General features: G+C 33.8%; 1 protein-coding gene across 4 annotated transcripts in view; it reads right to left on the bottom strand.

Annotated features, from left to right (window-relative positions):
- Window positions 1-7825: 7825 nt before the first annotated feature.
- LOC140041053 (ectopic P granules protein 5 homolog) overlaps window positions 7826-15176 on the bottom strand; it is a 33437-nt gene continuing 26086 nt past the window's right edge. For 2 of the 4 annotated variants that reach the window (XM_072087427.1, XM_072087428.1), the window contains exons 36-43: window positions 14789-14974; window positions 14320-14477; window positions 13916-13942; window positions 12951-13144; window positions 12260-12505; window positions 11589-11811; window positions 9141-9347; window positions 7827-8779 (exon numbers count right to left, since the gene is read on the bottom strand). In XM_072087427.1, coding sequence (XP_071943528.1) covers window positions 8416-8779; window positions 9141-9347; window positions 11589-11811; window positions 12260-12505; window positions 12951-13144; window positions 13916-13942; window positions 14320-14477; window positions 14789-14974 — 1605 coding nt within the window. In that variant the 3' untranslated portion in view covers window positions 7827-8415. Of the gene's footprint in view, window positions 8780-9140; window positions 9348-11588; window positions 11812-12259; window positions 12506-12950; window positions 13145-13915; window positions 13943-14319; window positions 14478-14788; window positions 14975-15176 lie in introns of all 4 variants that reach the window. The other 2 variants (XM_072087425.1, XM_072087426.1) reach the window with 2 other exon arrangements.

Raw genomic sequence — 15176 nt, 5'->3', positions numbered from 1 at the left:
AAATTTCTCATTTTTGTTTGTCGTCATTTGTTTCATCGCGTCTGTTGTATTGATTAGTGTGAAATTCAACTCTATGCTTACACAGTTTAAGAATATTTTGGCAACTGTGTACAATAATAAATTATAAATGAAAATGCTTCCTTAAATTTATTTAAATATGATTTTAAAAATTACTTTGTTTAGGTACGACATTAGGCATTAACAACATGTACAATGTTTTCTTTCGCTACACCACTTTTTTAAATGCATACTTAAATTTGTGAATTAAAAAAATTACTTTGTTTAGGTACAACATTATACATAGATAACATTTAAATGGTGGAATTAAATGTTTTTTTTACTAAACTATTTTTAGTATAAATAAATAGCCACAAAATTGTTTAACGCAAGACTTTCTACTCACATGTGTTTGACAAAAAAGTGTGATATGCCTAAATATGGTAGTGATGTGCCCAAATATGGTAGTGATATGACATCATCATGTCCATATATGGGCACATCTCATTTTTTGTCGCATAAAGCTTGATAGTGTGAACAGAGCTTAAGTAAGCACCAACCAACAGTGCCACTAAGCTTACATACACTAAATCGCATCCAAGTGTTATTTTAATATTACCTTAATAAGGAGGATACTCAGTCTATTAGATTATTTCATGCACTATTCATAATAATCAATAACAATATACGTGATGTGATTGTGACATTTACATACTCATGTTTTGAATGTTAAATAGACTTAAGCACATTGGTACAAATTAAGCGTTTCTGACTTACACACTTATTGAAACAAAAAAGTTACATTTACAATATTATTTTTTGTTTGTTTACCATTTTGAAGCCTGTAACAATATCCAATGTTAACAACTTTATTAAATGATAGAAAGGTAGAAATTGTCAACTATGTCAGAAAACTGAAAATATAATTTTCTCCACCCTTCTAAAATTCTTAAATTGTATTATTTTATATATTAATACCGTATGTCTGTTATTTTTTAGTTTCTATAAATAATAAATATCATTTTCTTAATAAATCATTATATAAATGTGTATGGTGGTCACAATAAGTCTAGAAATGTACTTAAAGCAGAGACCACCATTAACAGAATAGAAAAAAAATGAATGTATAAGTAAAACAAGTTGTAAATCCAAATGTTTGAAGTTACACACCCTGGTTCTTCACCACTAAAATCAATCTGGTTTCATTATAATATTTTAAACGTACAATTTTTATGTGATTAGAATGTGACCTGAATAAACAGAATTAATAAACAGAGTTGTAAACATCAAATGAACCCTGGACTTGATAGCTTGACATTTCAGCTAACCACACCCTTTTGTTCAACACAGCCAGCTTGTAAATAATACAGTACTTTTGTTTTATGGTAGTATAATAATAATAATAATAATTTATTGGAAACTTCACAGTGGCATACTTTGATGATAAAGGTGCATCCAATTAATAAATAAAAATAACTAAAACAAACAAAACAAATGCAAACAATTAAAATAAAAGGCATACACAAATAAATTATTAAATAAAATATTAACTATGAATCAAAATAAATGAAATAATATTAATTATTAAAGCCACCTTCTTGACAACATTATTATTTCATTTTTAATACAATTTATGTTAATTTATTTATTCTATGATGATCAGACTAACCTGATGTAAAAATGTTATGATGACGTCATTAGCATATTAATTAAATTAAATCATCCACCAGAGTACTGGAGGTCTAACCTATTTTACATCTATTGCAAACCCAATTAAAAGCTTGGTTCCCATTCGGACGCAACGCAAGAACGTAAGCGCAACGCAAACGAGTTGTCCATTGACAAGCGACTGTTCGAATAATCCATTGCTTGTGATTGGTCAAATCACTCTAGCTTGGTTCCCACTAAAGACGCAACGAAAGGACGTAAACGCGACGTAAGTGATTTGACCAATCACAGGCCATGGATTATTCGAACAGTGGGCTTGTCATTGGTCAACTCGCTTGCGTTGCGTTACGTCTTGCGTTGCGTTACGTCTTGCGTTGCGTTACGTTCTTGCGATGTGCCCCTAATGGGAACCAATACAGGGCCGTAGCCAGGATCTGTCAAGGAGGGGTTCGGACACTAAATATTTGGGTCAATGAGGGAACAAGGAGATTGCGTGCAATCCGAGGTCCAGGGGTGTGGTTGGAATATGGTTTAGGTGTGGTTGGAGTATGGTTCGGGTGTGGTTGGAGTATGACTGTGGTATGGTTGGAGTATTGTTGGGGTGTAGTTGAGGTGTGGTCGGGGAATCGTGGGGTATGGTTGGGGTATCGTGGGAGTATGATCGGGGTATGGTAGGAGTATCGTGGGGGTGTGGTTGGGGTGTGGTACGTATAGTTGTCGTGTGGTGTGGAGTATGATTGGGCGTGTAGTGTGGTTATCATCCCCATCCATTTCATTGTAAAATTTAAATTTGTATTATTTGTGAATGCTCTGTGTATTACTATATTTTATTATTACTTTTTGTTTTAAATGTTTGTTTGTTCATTTACAGGTCTAATTGCTTTTGATTAATCATGTGACAAAAAGGATGTTTTTTTTCTTATGAATTATATGTTATCCTCTGCTAAAAAGAAAGTAATATTATTCTTTCTTTTCTGAATTGAAGATGTGCGACGCATCGTACCGGTACATTGTCATCCTCGAGATGAGACACTCTTTCAAGAGTCTTCTAACAGTCGCTGTACACGATTATGTTAGGTACTTTATTATGACAACGTCACAATTTGCTTTCGTCACACATTGACGTTTATTGAGAGTTTTCGCATTAGTCATCCTATAGAAATACCTGTATGTTTGTCATTAGTATGGATACGTTACTGTCCAATATTGCCTGCAGCCAGGTTTACTGTGTGAGAATTTGTTATAATGACGACAGTACAAATTATGAATTTGTTATTAAAATATTAATAATGCTTACAAAATGTCAGTTGATCGTCCGAAATTAAATATTCAGTAATTTGTAAAATGTTGTTTAAATACCGTATTGTACGCGCAAATATGGAATACTACACCCGTATGTAAATAAACACAATTCAATGGTAATTTTCTTGATTTTATTAATTACATATTTTAAGCGACAGAAGTGTTTCTGTTTTAAATTTGTCACGTTTTACCATCGTATTGAGTGTCAATGATGTACAGTGCTTTAATTTAATATAAAATACATTACATTGTAATAATGTATTAGGCCTACTCCATCCTTATTGCTTCGACATCCATTTCATAAAATCCTGTGTAACCATTGAAATTAGCTGTGTAGAAACTAAAGCTCTGTCTACATTATTTTTCAAATTTTATGTGACAAACAAAAGTGATGTGCCCATATATGGACATGATGATGTCATATCACTACCATATTTAAGCATATCACTACCATATTTGGGCACATCACACAAACTAGTTTGATAGTGTAGACATAGCTTAAATCATGTACAATGATCAAATTCGTTTGAAAATGTTCTGTACCTGTACATCTGTTAATCGTATACGGTGTTGGCTCTCTGTGCAATAATAATTTGCTTCATTTAACATGCTATAAATTGATAATGACAGTGTTGCCATATGATGACAGTGTTGCCATATGATGTGATGTACGTTGTGCTCTAGAGTGTAACGTAATTATCTACTTGAGTGTTAACATATTCAAGTGTTGATTAATGACAACCTCAAGTAATTAAGTACGAGCTAAAATTATACAGAAATGGTAGAGCTACTATCTGTTATAAAGCTGGTAATAATTATTAATGAAACCAAAAAACATTCCAATGAGAGGGCTTTATTTAAGCTGAAGGTTTCACGTTTTCTACACATTTTCAATGTTGTCAGAGAGCTTTTTACACGCTCTGGATAACCTATCGGAGTTAAATTACGGTCTATCGAAACACAAAGTGTCTGATCACACGAGCACTACGTTGGATGCAACTCCGATACGATTCGTAAAGCTTGGTTGCAACGCAACGCAAATCACAAGCGCAACGCAAATCACAAGCGCAACGCAAGGACGTAAACGCAACGCAAGCGTGTTGACCAATGACAAGCGACAGTTCGAATTATCCATCAATTGTGATTGATCAACTTACTTAAGTTGCGTTACGTCATTGTGTTGCGTCTCTAGTGAGAACCAAGCATTATGACGCAACGAGAGAACGTAAACGTAACGCAAGCGTGTTGACCAATGACGAGCAACAGTTCGAATAATCTATCGCTTGTGATTGGTCAACTCACTTACGTTTGCGTTACGTCCTTGTGTTGCGTCTCTAGTGAGAACCAAGCTTCACGTTTAACGGATCCAGCGTGTGAACACAGTTTGATGGTGATTTTGTGTTCGCACTAGGCGTATCTCATCAATTCACTTTTGTCGTCGTCCAACCCCTAGGAGGCGTTGTCGATCTAATTGAGGAAATAAGCTGTAATCCCATTGAACATGCTATTCATTTCCACTCACTATTAATTGAATTAAATAAACCAATCAAAACAATAATGTTGAATGTTCAATTCCTGACCTAATTTGATTTTGTTTGTAATGTAATTTATTTTAAAAGGATGAATATACTTTGTGACTAAAGCAAATTTACAATACATTATAATTTGATTAAAATATTATTGATACATACACATATTGGTCACATAAAATCCACATTGACAAATAATACAACTATTTTATTATATATAGTCCTACTTTTTTCTACAACTATATGTATGTTATAATGTTATGTTCTTATAACATTGCCTTTTGCAATATTTGATGTATTTGTCTTTGTTGTTTTATTGTCTTAATTATGCCAAGAAAAACAAATTTCCATTTTAAAGTGGATCAATACAATTGCTTGAATCTTGTATACGACCGAAACTATTTCTAGCTAGCTTATACCGTATTTTTATTTATTTTTTTGGAAAAAAAATGTTTCAGAGAATGAATGAATCGTTATTTTGGAGAATCCGAATTTAAAAATTCCCAAACCTGGCCGAATTAAAAAATTCCCAAACCTGGCCTGCGTACGACTACGCGTAATTTGAACGGGGCAAATTGTTAATTTACTGGTGGTAGTCTGCCGTGACAGATTGCAGCTGTTTCCCGCCTAAATAACAGCCACGCCCATACTTAATTACCCTTCTGACATACACGTCACCAGGGACGTAACGTCCACGCTGTTTCCTATGAATAATACAATACTTTATTACTTGACATTATTTTTTGGTTAAGAATTGTAATCAGTCATTTTATTTGTTAGAAGTGTTGGTGTGGTGGTGGGGCGCGAACTTGTATGAGGATGCGTTGTTACCGATGTTTTATTACGAGATTCTCGTTTTAAAATTATAAATCATACTCAAACGTTATGATATTAATGATTCCGAATGATTTAAAGCTCTGTCTACACTATCAAACAAACTAAAAAAGTGTGATGTGCCCAAATATGGTAGCGATAAGCCCAAATATAGTAGTGATGTGACATCATGTCCATTGGGCACATCACATTTTTTTGTCACATAAAGTTTGATAGTGTAGACAGAGCTTAATATTGATTAGGCTAAATTGTATCACTTCAGTCAAAACCTCTCATCATGTAAATAAACTCCAACCAGTTCAATCTAAATTGTCAACTCTTGAATGTTGCTGGTCATCACAGCTCCGATTTAGTGGTGTCATGGTGGTACATGAAATTGAATAACTAAAACTAAATTTGCACACACGCCCAATGTTGATTATGGGTGTGGGTGCACGGTTGTCGCGCGCTCACTTGTGCGATTAACGCAGCGCAGATGTAAAATCAGAATGGCAATTTGGTTGTTATTTTCAGGTATTACACAGATATTAAATTATGAAAACGTAGCAGAATATTCAGAAGAAGGCCTGGACTGTGCTGCTGTCAAAACCACTGAAGCGTGTAATTTAAATTGCGTCGTTTTTACTGTCTGAATGCGATGAGTCATACATGTAGTCAACGCAGGCGCGCCTAGAGATGATAACATTGGGAAAATATCATTCCAACAAAATACGGGTATGCGGCCACCATCATTTGTAGTTTATGTCAAAAAATAAAAGGATAGAAATTATTTTAATTGGTAATTTGTTCAAAATTTCCCTTCAAAAAATTGCAAAAAATATCGAATTTTAAAAACTATGTTGAGGTAACATGATATATTATATTCTTTGGTACATAAAAGATAGTGTAGCCTACTACACACTATCTTTGGTTACATGCGCAGAACACATTATTTGATTGCGCATGTCACATGAAGTGTCGCATGAATAAATCCCTGTACAAATATGACCAATTTTCGACCCTTTTATTTTCCGACATAACTGGTTTCTATGGTACTATAAGATGATAATAACGGAATATATGATCATATAAATCAAATCGGCCAATTTCTCTGTACTATAGTACAGGGATTTTTTCAAAAAAATGGCCAATTTTCAACCTTTTTATTTTTCGATAAAAGTGGTTACTATAGCACAATTAAAATGCGCAGAACCCATTAGTCGACTCTGCGCATGTCTATTATGCTATAGTAACCATTTATGTCAAAGTGGTTACTATAGCACAATTGACATGCGCAGAACCCATTATTCGACTCTGCGCATGTTAATTGTGCTATAGTAACCACTTTTATCGCAAAAATAAAAAGGTCGAACATTTTTTGAAAACATCTCTGTACTAATAGTACAGGAGAATTGCGCATGTTTATTAAGCTATAACCATTTATGTCAAAAAATAAAAGGGTCGAAAATCGGCATTTTTCGAAAAATGGCCAATTTTCGACCTTTTTATTTTTCGATAAAACTGGTTACTATTGCACAATTGACATGCGCAGAACCCATTATTCGCCTCTGCGTATGTAAATTGTGCTATAGTAACCATTTATGTCAAAAATGGTTACTATAGCACAATTGACATGCGCAGAACCTATTATTCGACTCCGCGCATGTTTATTTGCTATAGTAACTATTTATGTCAAAACTGGTTACTATAGCACAATTGACATGCGCAGAACTCATTATTCGTTTCTGCGCATGTTTATTATGCAATAGTAACCATTTATGTCAAAAAATAAAAGGGTCGAAAATCAGCCATTTTTCGAAAATTTCTCTGTACTATAGTACAGGGATTTTTTCAAAAAAATTGGCAATTTTCGACCTTTTTATTTTTCGATAAAACTGGTTACTATAGCACAATTGACATGCGCAGAACTCATTATTCGACTCTGCGCATGTTTATTAAGCTATAGTAAGCATTTATGTCAAAAAATAAAAGAGTCGAAAATCGGCCATTTTTCGAAAATTTCCCTGTACTATAAGTACAGGGATTTTTTCAAAAAAATTGCCAATTTTCGACCTTTTTATTTTTCGATAAAACTGGTTACTATAGCACAATTAACATGCGCACAACCCATTCGTTTCTGCACATGTTTATTATGCAATAGTAACCATTTATGTCAAAACTGGTTACTATAGCACAATTGAAATGTGCAGAACCCATTATTCGTATTAGTAACCATTTATGTCAAAAGTAACCACTTTTGACATAAATGGTTACTATAGCATAATAAACAGTGATTGGGTTCGCTTTTGACAATCCTGTCTTTTTGTTTCATTATATATTTTTATGTATTCTGTTGAGCTGATATTGAATAAATCAATAAACATGCGCAGATTCGAATAATGGATTCTGCGCAAGTCAATTGTGCTATAGTAACCATTTATGTTGTTGTTGTTTCATAATTTCTTTATTTTAATAATCAATAAAAAGTAAAACCCTTTGTTATTTGGCAACAAAACAATTTTCTTTTATATACTTAGATTTCTATAACAGTTGAAATTTAAAAAAAACAATATTAAATTTCTATATTGCAGAATATATTATTTTATATTTTTATGAACCAAATACTAAACAGTTACTGTTATCAGTAATCTATTACATAACCTAATAATTTCATGACCTAAATAAAAATATAACAATTTTAAAGATTTAAAATTATATGGTTTAATATGAATACAGTTACATATTTAAATTGTTGCTTAACTAAAATTATAAAATTGCACAAATTGGAAGAATTTATTGCCAATCTTGTCTTATTGTAACAAATTTATTTTGAATATTAAAAAAGTAAAGTTTTAGTTTTTTAACATAATTCAAATAGTTTAATTTTACCAATAACATAACTTCATATTTAAAAATGTTTTAAGATCGAATAGGATAATAACAAACCTTTGAATTTCAACATATTTAAATGTTTTTAATTTACCAATAAAAAAAAAATAGTGGGTTAAACTGCTAATATCCACAAGATATTTTATACAATATAATTCATTTATTTTATATCTATATAATTTAATTTCTGTGTGTTGGTGTCACTAATATTGATATTTTAACTGTCATTGGCTCGGTTAACAACAGCTAAACAACGTTCATTTGGGTATAAGTTAACTGCAACATGTGACAGCAACGTGTTCGTATCTCGTAACGTGTGCGTAGGATCTTGAAGAAACTTCCTCGCAAAGAGGGCGGTGTCTCTGATGTTAAAATAAGCCTTATTATCTATTGTAGTTTCCAGAGTTTTGAATGTTTGTAATGCCAGAGCGCTAGGCCTAGAACCTTTAGGCCCAGTTGGTGATGAAAGCTTTGTGCCGGGCAGGATGGCTCCAGGTGAGTTGGGTTCTAATCTTAGGCCTGTGTCACCAGGTATTTGAACGGCTACGTACGCTGCAAGAACACGTGCTGCTAATCGGAATCTGAAAATGAATGCAAATAAATATAAAGCTCTGTCTACACTATTAAACTTTATGTGACAAACAAAATTTGATGTGCCCATATATGGACATGATGATGTCATATAACTACCATATTTGGGCATATTACTACCGTATTTGGGCACATCACATTTTTTTGTCAAAATAATTTGATAGTGTAGACAGAGCTTCATACAAGTAACTAATATTGTTATTTATGTGATTTGAATATAATAAGTATTATTAAATATTAAAGTAAATTTACAGTATTAATAGATTAGTAGTAATAGATAAAGATGATAGTGCTTTATTCTCTTTCCCCTGTCATCAAGCCCAAATAAATGTTGTAAGTAAATTCACTGACTTTATTGATAAATCCGATCGTTTTCCGAGACCAATTGCACCGAGAATTCCTCCAGATTTCTTGTCCTCTCCCAGAACAGCAATAGCGGGGATAAAGTTGTTGAGTGTGCGTACAATAAGTTCTTGTTTTGCTCCAAATTCCACCTGACGTAGACACAGTTCAATGATCTTGTTCCACCACAGCAGCAGCTTTACCTCGTTTTCTCGTCTGTAAGGAGATACATTATATATTATAAATCTAAAGGCAAATTACTGAAAAAATGACAATGCTGTGGGTATCAGTGGCTGGATCTCAATTGAGATACAAAAAAAAAAGCACTGAAAAAATGACAATGCTGTGGGTATCAGTGGCTGGATCTCAATTGAGATACAAAAAAAAAAAACACTGAAAAAATGACAATGCTGTGGGTATCAGTGGCTGGATCTCAATTGAGATACAAAAAAAAAGCACTGAAAAAATGACAATGCTGTGGGTATCAGTGGCTGGATCTCAATTGAGATACAAAAAAAAAAAACACTGAAAAAATGACAATGCTGTGGGTATCAGTGGCTGGATCTCAATTGAGATACAAAAAAAAAAGCACTGAAAAAATGACAATGCTGTGGGTATCAGTGGCTGGATCTCAATTGAGATACAAAAAAAAAAGCACTGAAAAAATGACAATGCTGTGGGTATCAGTGGCTGGATATAAATGGAGATACAAAATAAAATAAGCACTGAAAAAATGACAATGCTGTGGGTATCAGTGGCTGGATCTCAATGGAGATACAAAATAACAATGCTATGGGTATCAGTGGCTGGATCTCAATGGAGATACAAAATGACAATGCTGTGGGTATCAGTGGCTGGATCTCAATTGAGATACAAAAAAAAAAAGCACTGAAAAAATGACAATGCTGTGGGTATCAGTGGCTGGATCTCAATTGAGATACAAAAAAAAAACACTGAAAAAATGACAATGCTGTGGGTATCAGTGGCTGGATCTCAATGGAGATACAAAAAAAAAAAAAAACACTGAAAAAATGACAATGCTGTGGGTATCAGTGGCTGGATCTCAATGGAGATACAAAATGACAATGCTGTGGGTATCAGTGGCTGGATCTCAATTGAGATACAAAAAAAAAAATCACTGAAAAAATGACAATGCTGTGGGTATCAGTGGCTGGATCTCAATTGAGATACAAAAAAAAAAAACACTGAAAAAATGACAATGCTGTGATTATCAGTGGCTGGATCTCAATTGAGATACAAAAAAAAAAGCACTGAAAAAATGACAATGCTGTGGGTATCAGTGGCTGGATCTCAATTGAGATACAAAAAAAAAAGCACTGAAAAAATGACAATGCTGTGGGTATCAGTGGCTGGATATAAATGGAGATACAAAATAAAATAAGCACTGAAAAAATGACAAGCTGTGGGTATCAGTGGCTGGATCTCAATGGAGATACAAAATAACAATGCTGTGGGTATCAGTGGCTGGATCTCAATGGAGATACAAAATGACAATGCTGTGGGTATCAGTGGCTGGATCTCAATGGAGATACAAAATGACAATGCTGTGGGTATCAGTGGCTGGATCTCAATTGAGATACAAAAAAAAAGCGATAAGCTAAATCAAAACAATAAGTAAACAGCCAGAAAAGTTAGCAGAGCTTTCGGGCAACACTAGCCCTTCATCAGTGCAAGTGAAGGAATTTGGATAACGTCATAGTATAAGAGGTGGCAAGTGCTGCCTGGGTGGACAGGAATAAAAGAAATACAACAAAAGAGACAGGGTGGAGTCATTATATATATTATATTATTATATTTACTATATTTTTATTTTATTTACAATACTATATATTTGCATTGAGATCCAGCCACTGAAACTGATAGTATTTTCCAGTAATTTGCCTTTGGATTAATATATACATACAGTAATACCAACTTGAGTATGGTCTATGTTGTGGAATAGTGTGTACACTTTTAAAAAAGCAAGGGGCTAGTGATCGCTAAATTTTGCAAATTGTAATGCAAATTAATAATAATAATTAATAATTTCAGTTTGGCACCTAAAATTTGCCAATATTAGGCCCTCCATTTCAAAATCCTGGATCTGCCGCAGGTGATAACCCTTTTTATGCTCTGCCATACAGTGTATATGTCGTGGAAAGATCCTTAGGGACGGACCATTATCAAACATGCAACATTTAGTTATCTAATAATGAACATGGCTTAGAGCTTGTTCTTTTAAAAGAAGAATATTCAAGAACATGGACGTAGAGTGTGGCTTATAGTGGCTGCACTGACATGACGTGACTCTTAGGGGAGAAGCATATCAATGAAAAGTATAACATCCGAGTCCACAGCACATAGAGACCATATGTATTATGCGCCATACAGATTTAATTAAGATTATTATTATTAAAAACGGGGTGAAATTTAAAATGTAAAATATCTTTTTGTAACCTTGGTTTACAATGCATATTCCAGTTGATGAATGTTGTAAGTAACGCAAGCTCCTCTTCTAAGCTCTTACACTTTGGTAGGTTTTGCAGGATATACGCATACATAATAAGGTAACAGCTATTCATTTCACATTCCACAAGAAACTCTTGAGGAGATAGTTCTGGCACTTCCAACACTCCAAGCACTGGCCCCCAGCCAAACTTATTTTCTACACTCAAATCAGCTAAGAAATAATATCATGTATTTAATAATAATTATTTAACTATTAATTATATTTAATATTAATAATTAATCTATTATAAAGTGATAATGTTTTTTTTTATTTCACACGCGTGTAACTCCTCAATTACAGGATGGATAAACTGTTTAATCATTTACCGTGCTTATAAATTAAGTCTAATTTAGGCTTAGAAAGTGAAGAACACTGGCACTAGGTCAGAATTGAACCCAGGAAGATGTACTACAGTACTAGGTTATTTAAAGTGCACATAAGCTAAGATGTGTACACTGAACCTACGCATTGGTGTGTGTAGACTTCAGAGTTTTTGTAGGCGAAGTATGTCTAGTAGTCCCAATTGATTTAAAGGCTCCACACAATATACACAACATTTGTTATGCCAAAAAGCTATAGAAAACATGTTTATTTTAAACAATAACTTGAAAGGCTTTACCTGCTTTGAAATGAGTGTATATGCAGACCTCAATGAGCAGCGCCATCTCCTTAATTGACGCTAATGCCCGACAAGCAGCGGTTATGAACGGTAACACCATGCTACTGGACGTCACTGCAATCCACTTCAAAATACTTTCTTGAGCCACGGTCAAGAGTCCACCAATGGGATTGCAGTTATTAAGAAGACTTAGTACTGTGGTGATCAACGATACTAATTCAACATTCTGGTCCATGGTCAGTCCACCTTGAAATGAACAAAGATAACAATTTAAGTTGATGGGTGGCAAGTATGCTTCATTTCTATTCTAAATGTGAACTCCAAATTTTGTAATTTGTTGTTTTTTTATACCGGTCACTCATGTGGTGTGGTCGCTGGTATGATAATTTATTTGACAATAATGCAAATAAAATTGACGCCCGAATTAGTCAATGTTAAATATTAGATATATTTATTCTGGTCCTCAAGCGTAATTGAAAACTAAGGAAATTTGGATTAGGCCCTCTGGACCCACGACAGCCAACAGTGCAGCGCCTACAGATTAGCACACCGGGAGATGATCCCCTATTCTTTTGAAATAGTGTACCAAGTTCTTTAATGTACACTATATTATGTACACAGGACCAACAGCTTTACATCCCATCCGAAGTATGTATGCTACATTAATTATTAAATGACTAAAGCAACCCACCTGCAGTGCCAACAATCTCAATATCATTGAGAAGATTGTGGATGATGCTCTCAAACATATCCTGGTTCACATCTTTCATGTGTGACACCTTACACAGCAGACTAATCAAAAGGTTCACATAGGAGTGGCGTTTCAATGATCCCTCTGGCCAGTCTGCTGACTCGGAATTGAAACCAGCAATTGCACGTAGTAAGCTGTATAAAGAAAGAAATTAATATTCATATTGTAACAAGATTTTTAATTAAATTGATAATTGTTAAGCTCTGTCTACACTGTCAAACTTTATGTGACAAAAATGACGATATCATATCGCTACCTTTTTTCGGCATATCACTACCATATTTGGGTACATCACACTTTGTTTGTCAAACTAGTTTGATAGTGAAGACAGACATTAAGACAGAACACACTATATTTTTCACACGGTTCTTTAAAAAAAGACAGATCAGCTATATTACATATAATTAACAAAAAAGTAGTAGTAGTGTGTTACGAATGAGTAAGCAGAGTATAAAGCTCTGTCCACACTATCAAACAAGTGTGATGTGCCCAAATATGGTAGTGATATACTCAAATATAGTAGTGATATGAAATCACCATGTTCATATATGGGCACATAAGATTTTTTTGTCACATGAAGTTTGATAGTGTAAACAGAGCTTTAGGTTTACAGCAAAGTGCATTGAATTGAATCACAAACTGTGAAATAAGAATGACTTTTTAAGCAGGTACAGTAGCAGGTAATAGCTAGTGACAAACAATATATACAATTTATATCAAAATAAAAAAATTACTTTATGTTATTAAAACCTACATGCAGAAAAAAAAATATTAGCATTATATACAAAGCAGATAAAGTACAATAAACACTATAAAGAAGTTTAAGATTGCAAAGACATTTATTAGAAAGTGATTGTTAAAAACGAAGGATGGCAGCGACGGACAAGGTTGCACAAACAGCCTACCTCAAACCATACTGAACACGTGAATTCCTGATGATGATGCAATAAATTAATGAAAGAAATTTATAGAATTAAAAGTTTAATATACTGTAGGTTTTTCGTTTGTTTGGCTATTCAAAATGAAGTTTTTTTGTCATTGTGAAAAAAAAGGTTTTGGGTGAGATTATTTTATGACTGAGGATAAGGGCTTGCTTGAGTTGCACAATAAAGGCATTATACCTTTTGGCTTCCTAGACTAATTTTCAGATATTAGGTTTGAGAATAAAGCAAATGTATAGGCTGTATCTATTGGTTATAAAGACCAATTTACAGAGATAGCGATAACGGTAGTAAAAATATAGAATCTGGTTATATAAGTCTTCTTAATTGTTAAAGCTTATTGTTTGGAAGAACTCTGAATAACTTACTCTGTAATGTTGTTGTTGACGTATCCCCTGGCGCACAGAATGTCCCGAGGGTCCGAGTTTTCTATCTGCCACTGAGTGGCCGCTTCAAAGGATTGTGCGTCCAACCAATGCCAATCCAACGATTGAGCACTTGCAATGAAGGCTGGTACTTTACTGAGCTGAAAATAATATTTTGAATCATGTTAGAATGGAAACCCCTTTAAACAAATGGATCAGTCCAAGCAAAACATCTTCCACACATAACCATTTTAAAACTCTATCTACACTATAAAACTTTATGTGACAAAAATGTGTTGTGCCAAAATATGGCAGTGATATGACATCATCATGTCCCTATATAGACACATCACATATTTTGTTTCCATATTGGATGCATCAGTCGAGGCTAAGCATCTTCCACTCATATTTTAAATATATTCTAAAATTAAGCCTATATTTTATCATTGTTTACATAAGCTTGGATACCTACCGGCTTTGTCATGATATTTTTATTTGATGCTAACATAATCAGGATAGATAAAAAGTTTGAAGAGAATCGAGTGACGGTGGTCGGATGTTCTGTTTGGGTATAGTACTGAAGTATTGCTGGCCAATTCATCATAGGTAGGATGTTGCTAAGAAACACAAAGCAACCAGGTGGATTGGACTCATACATCTAAATGGATGAAAGGACGTACATATTAGATACAGGTGTACATTATAATCAACATACAGGTGCACATTATAATCAACATACAGGTGCACATTATAATCAACATACAGGTGCACATTATCAACATACAGGTGCACATTATAATCAACATACAGGTGCACATTATAATCAACATACAGGTGCACGTTATAATCAACATACAGGT

This window comes from Antedon mediterranea, chromosome 2, assembly GCF_964355755.1.
Source record: "Antedon mediterranea chromosome 2, ecAntMedi1.1, whole genome shotgun sequence".
Lineage (NCBI taxonomy): Eukaryota > Metazoa > Echinodermata > Crinoidea > Comatulida > Antedonidae > Antedon > Antedon mediterranea.
This window is presented reverse-complemented; position numbering and strand designations above follow the sequence as displayed.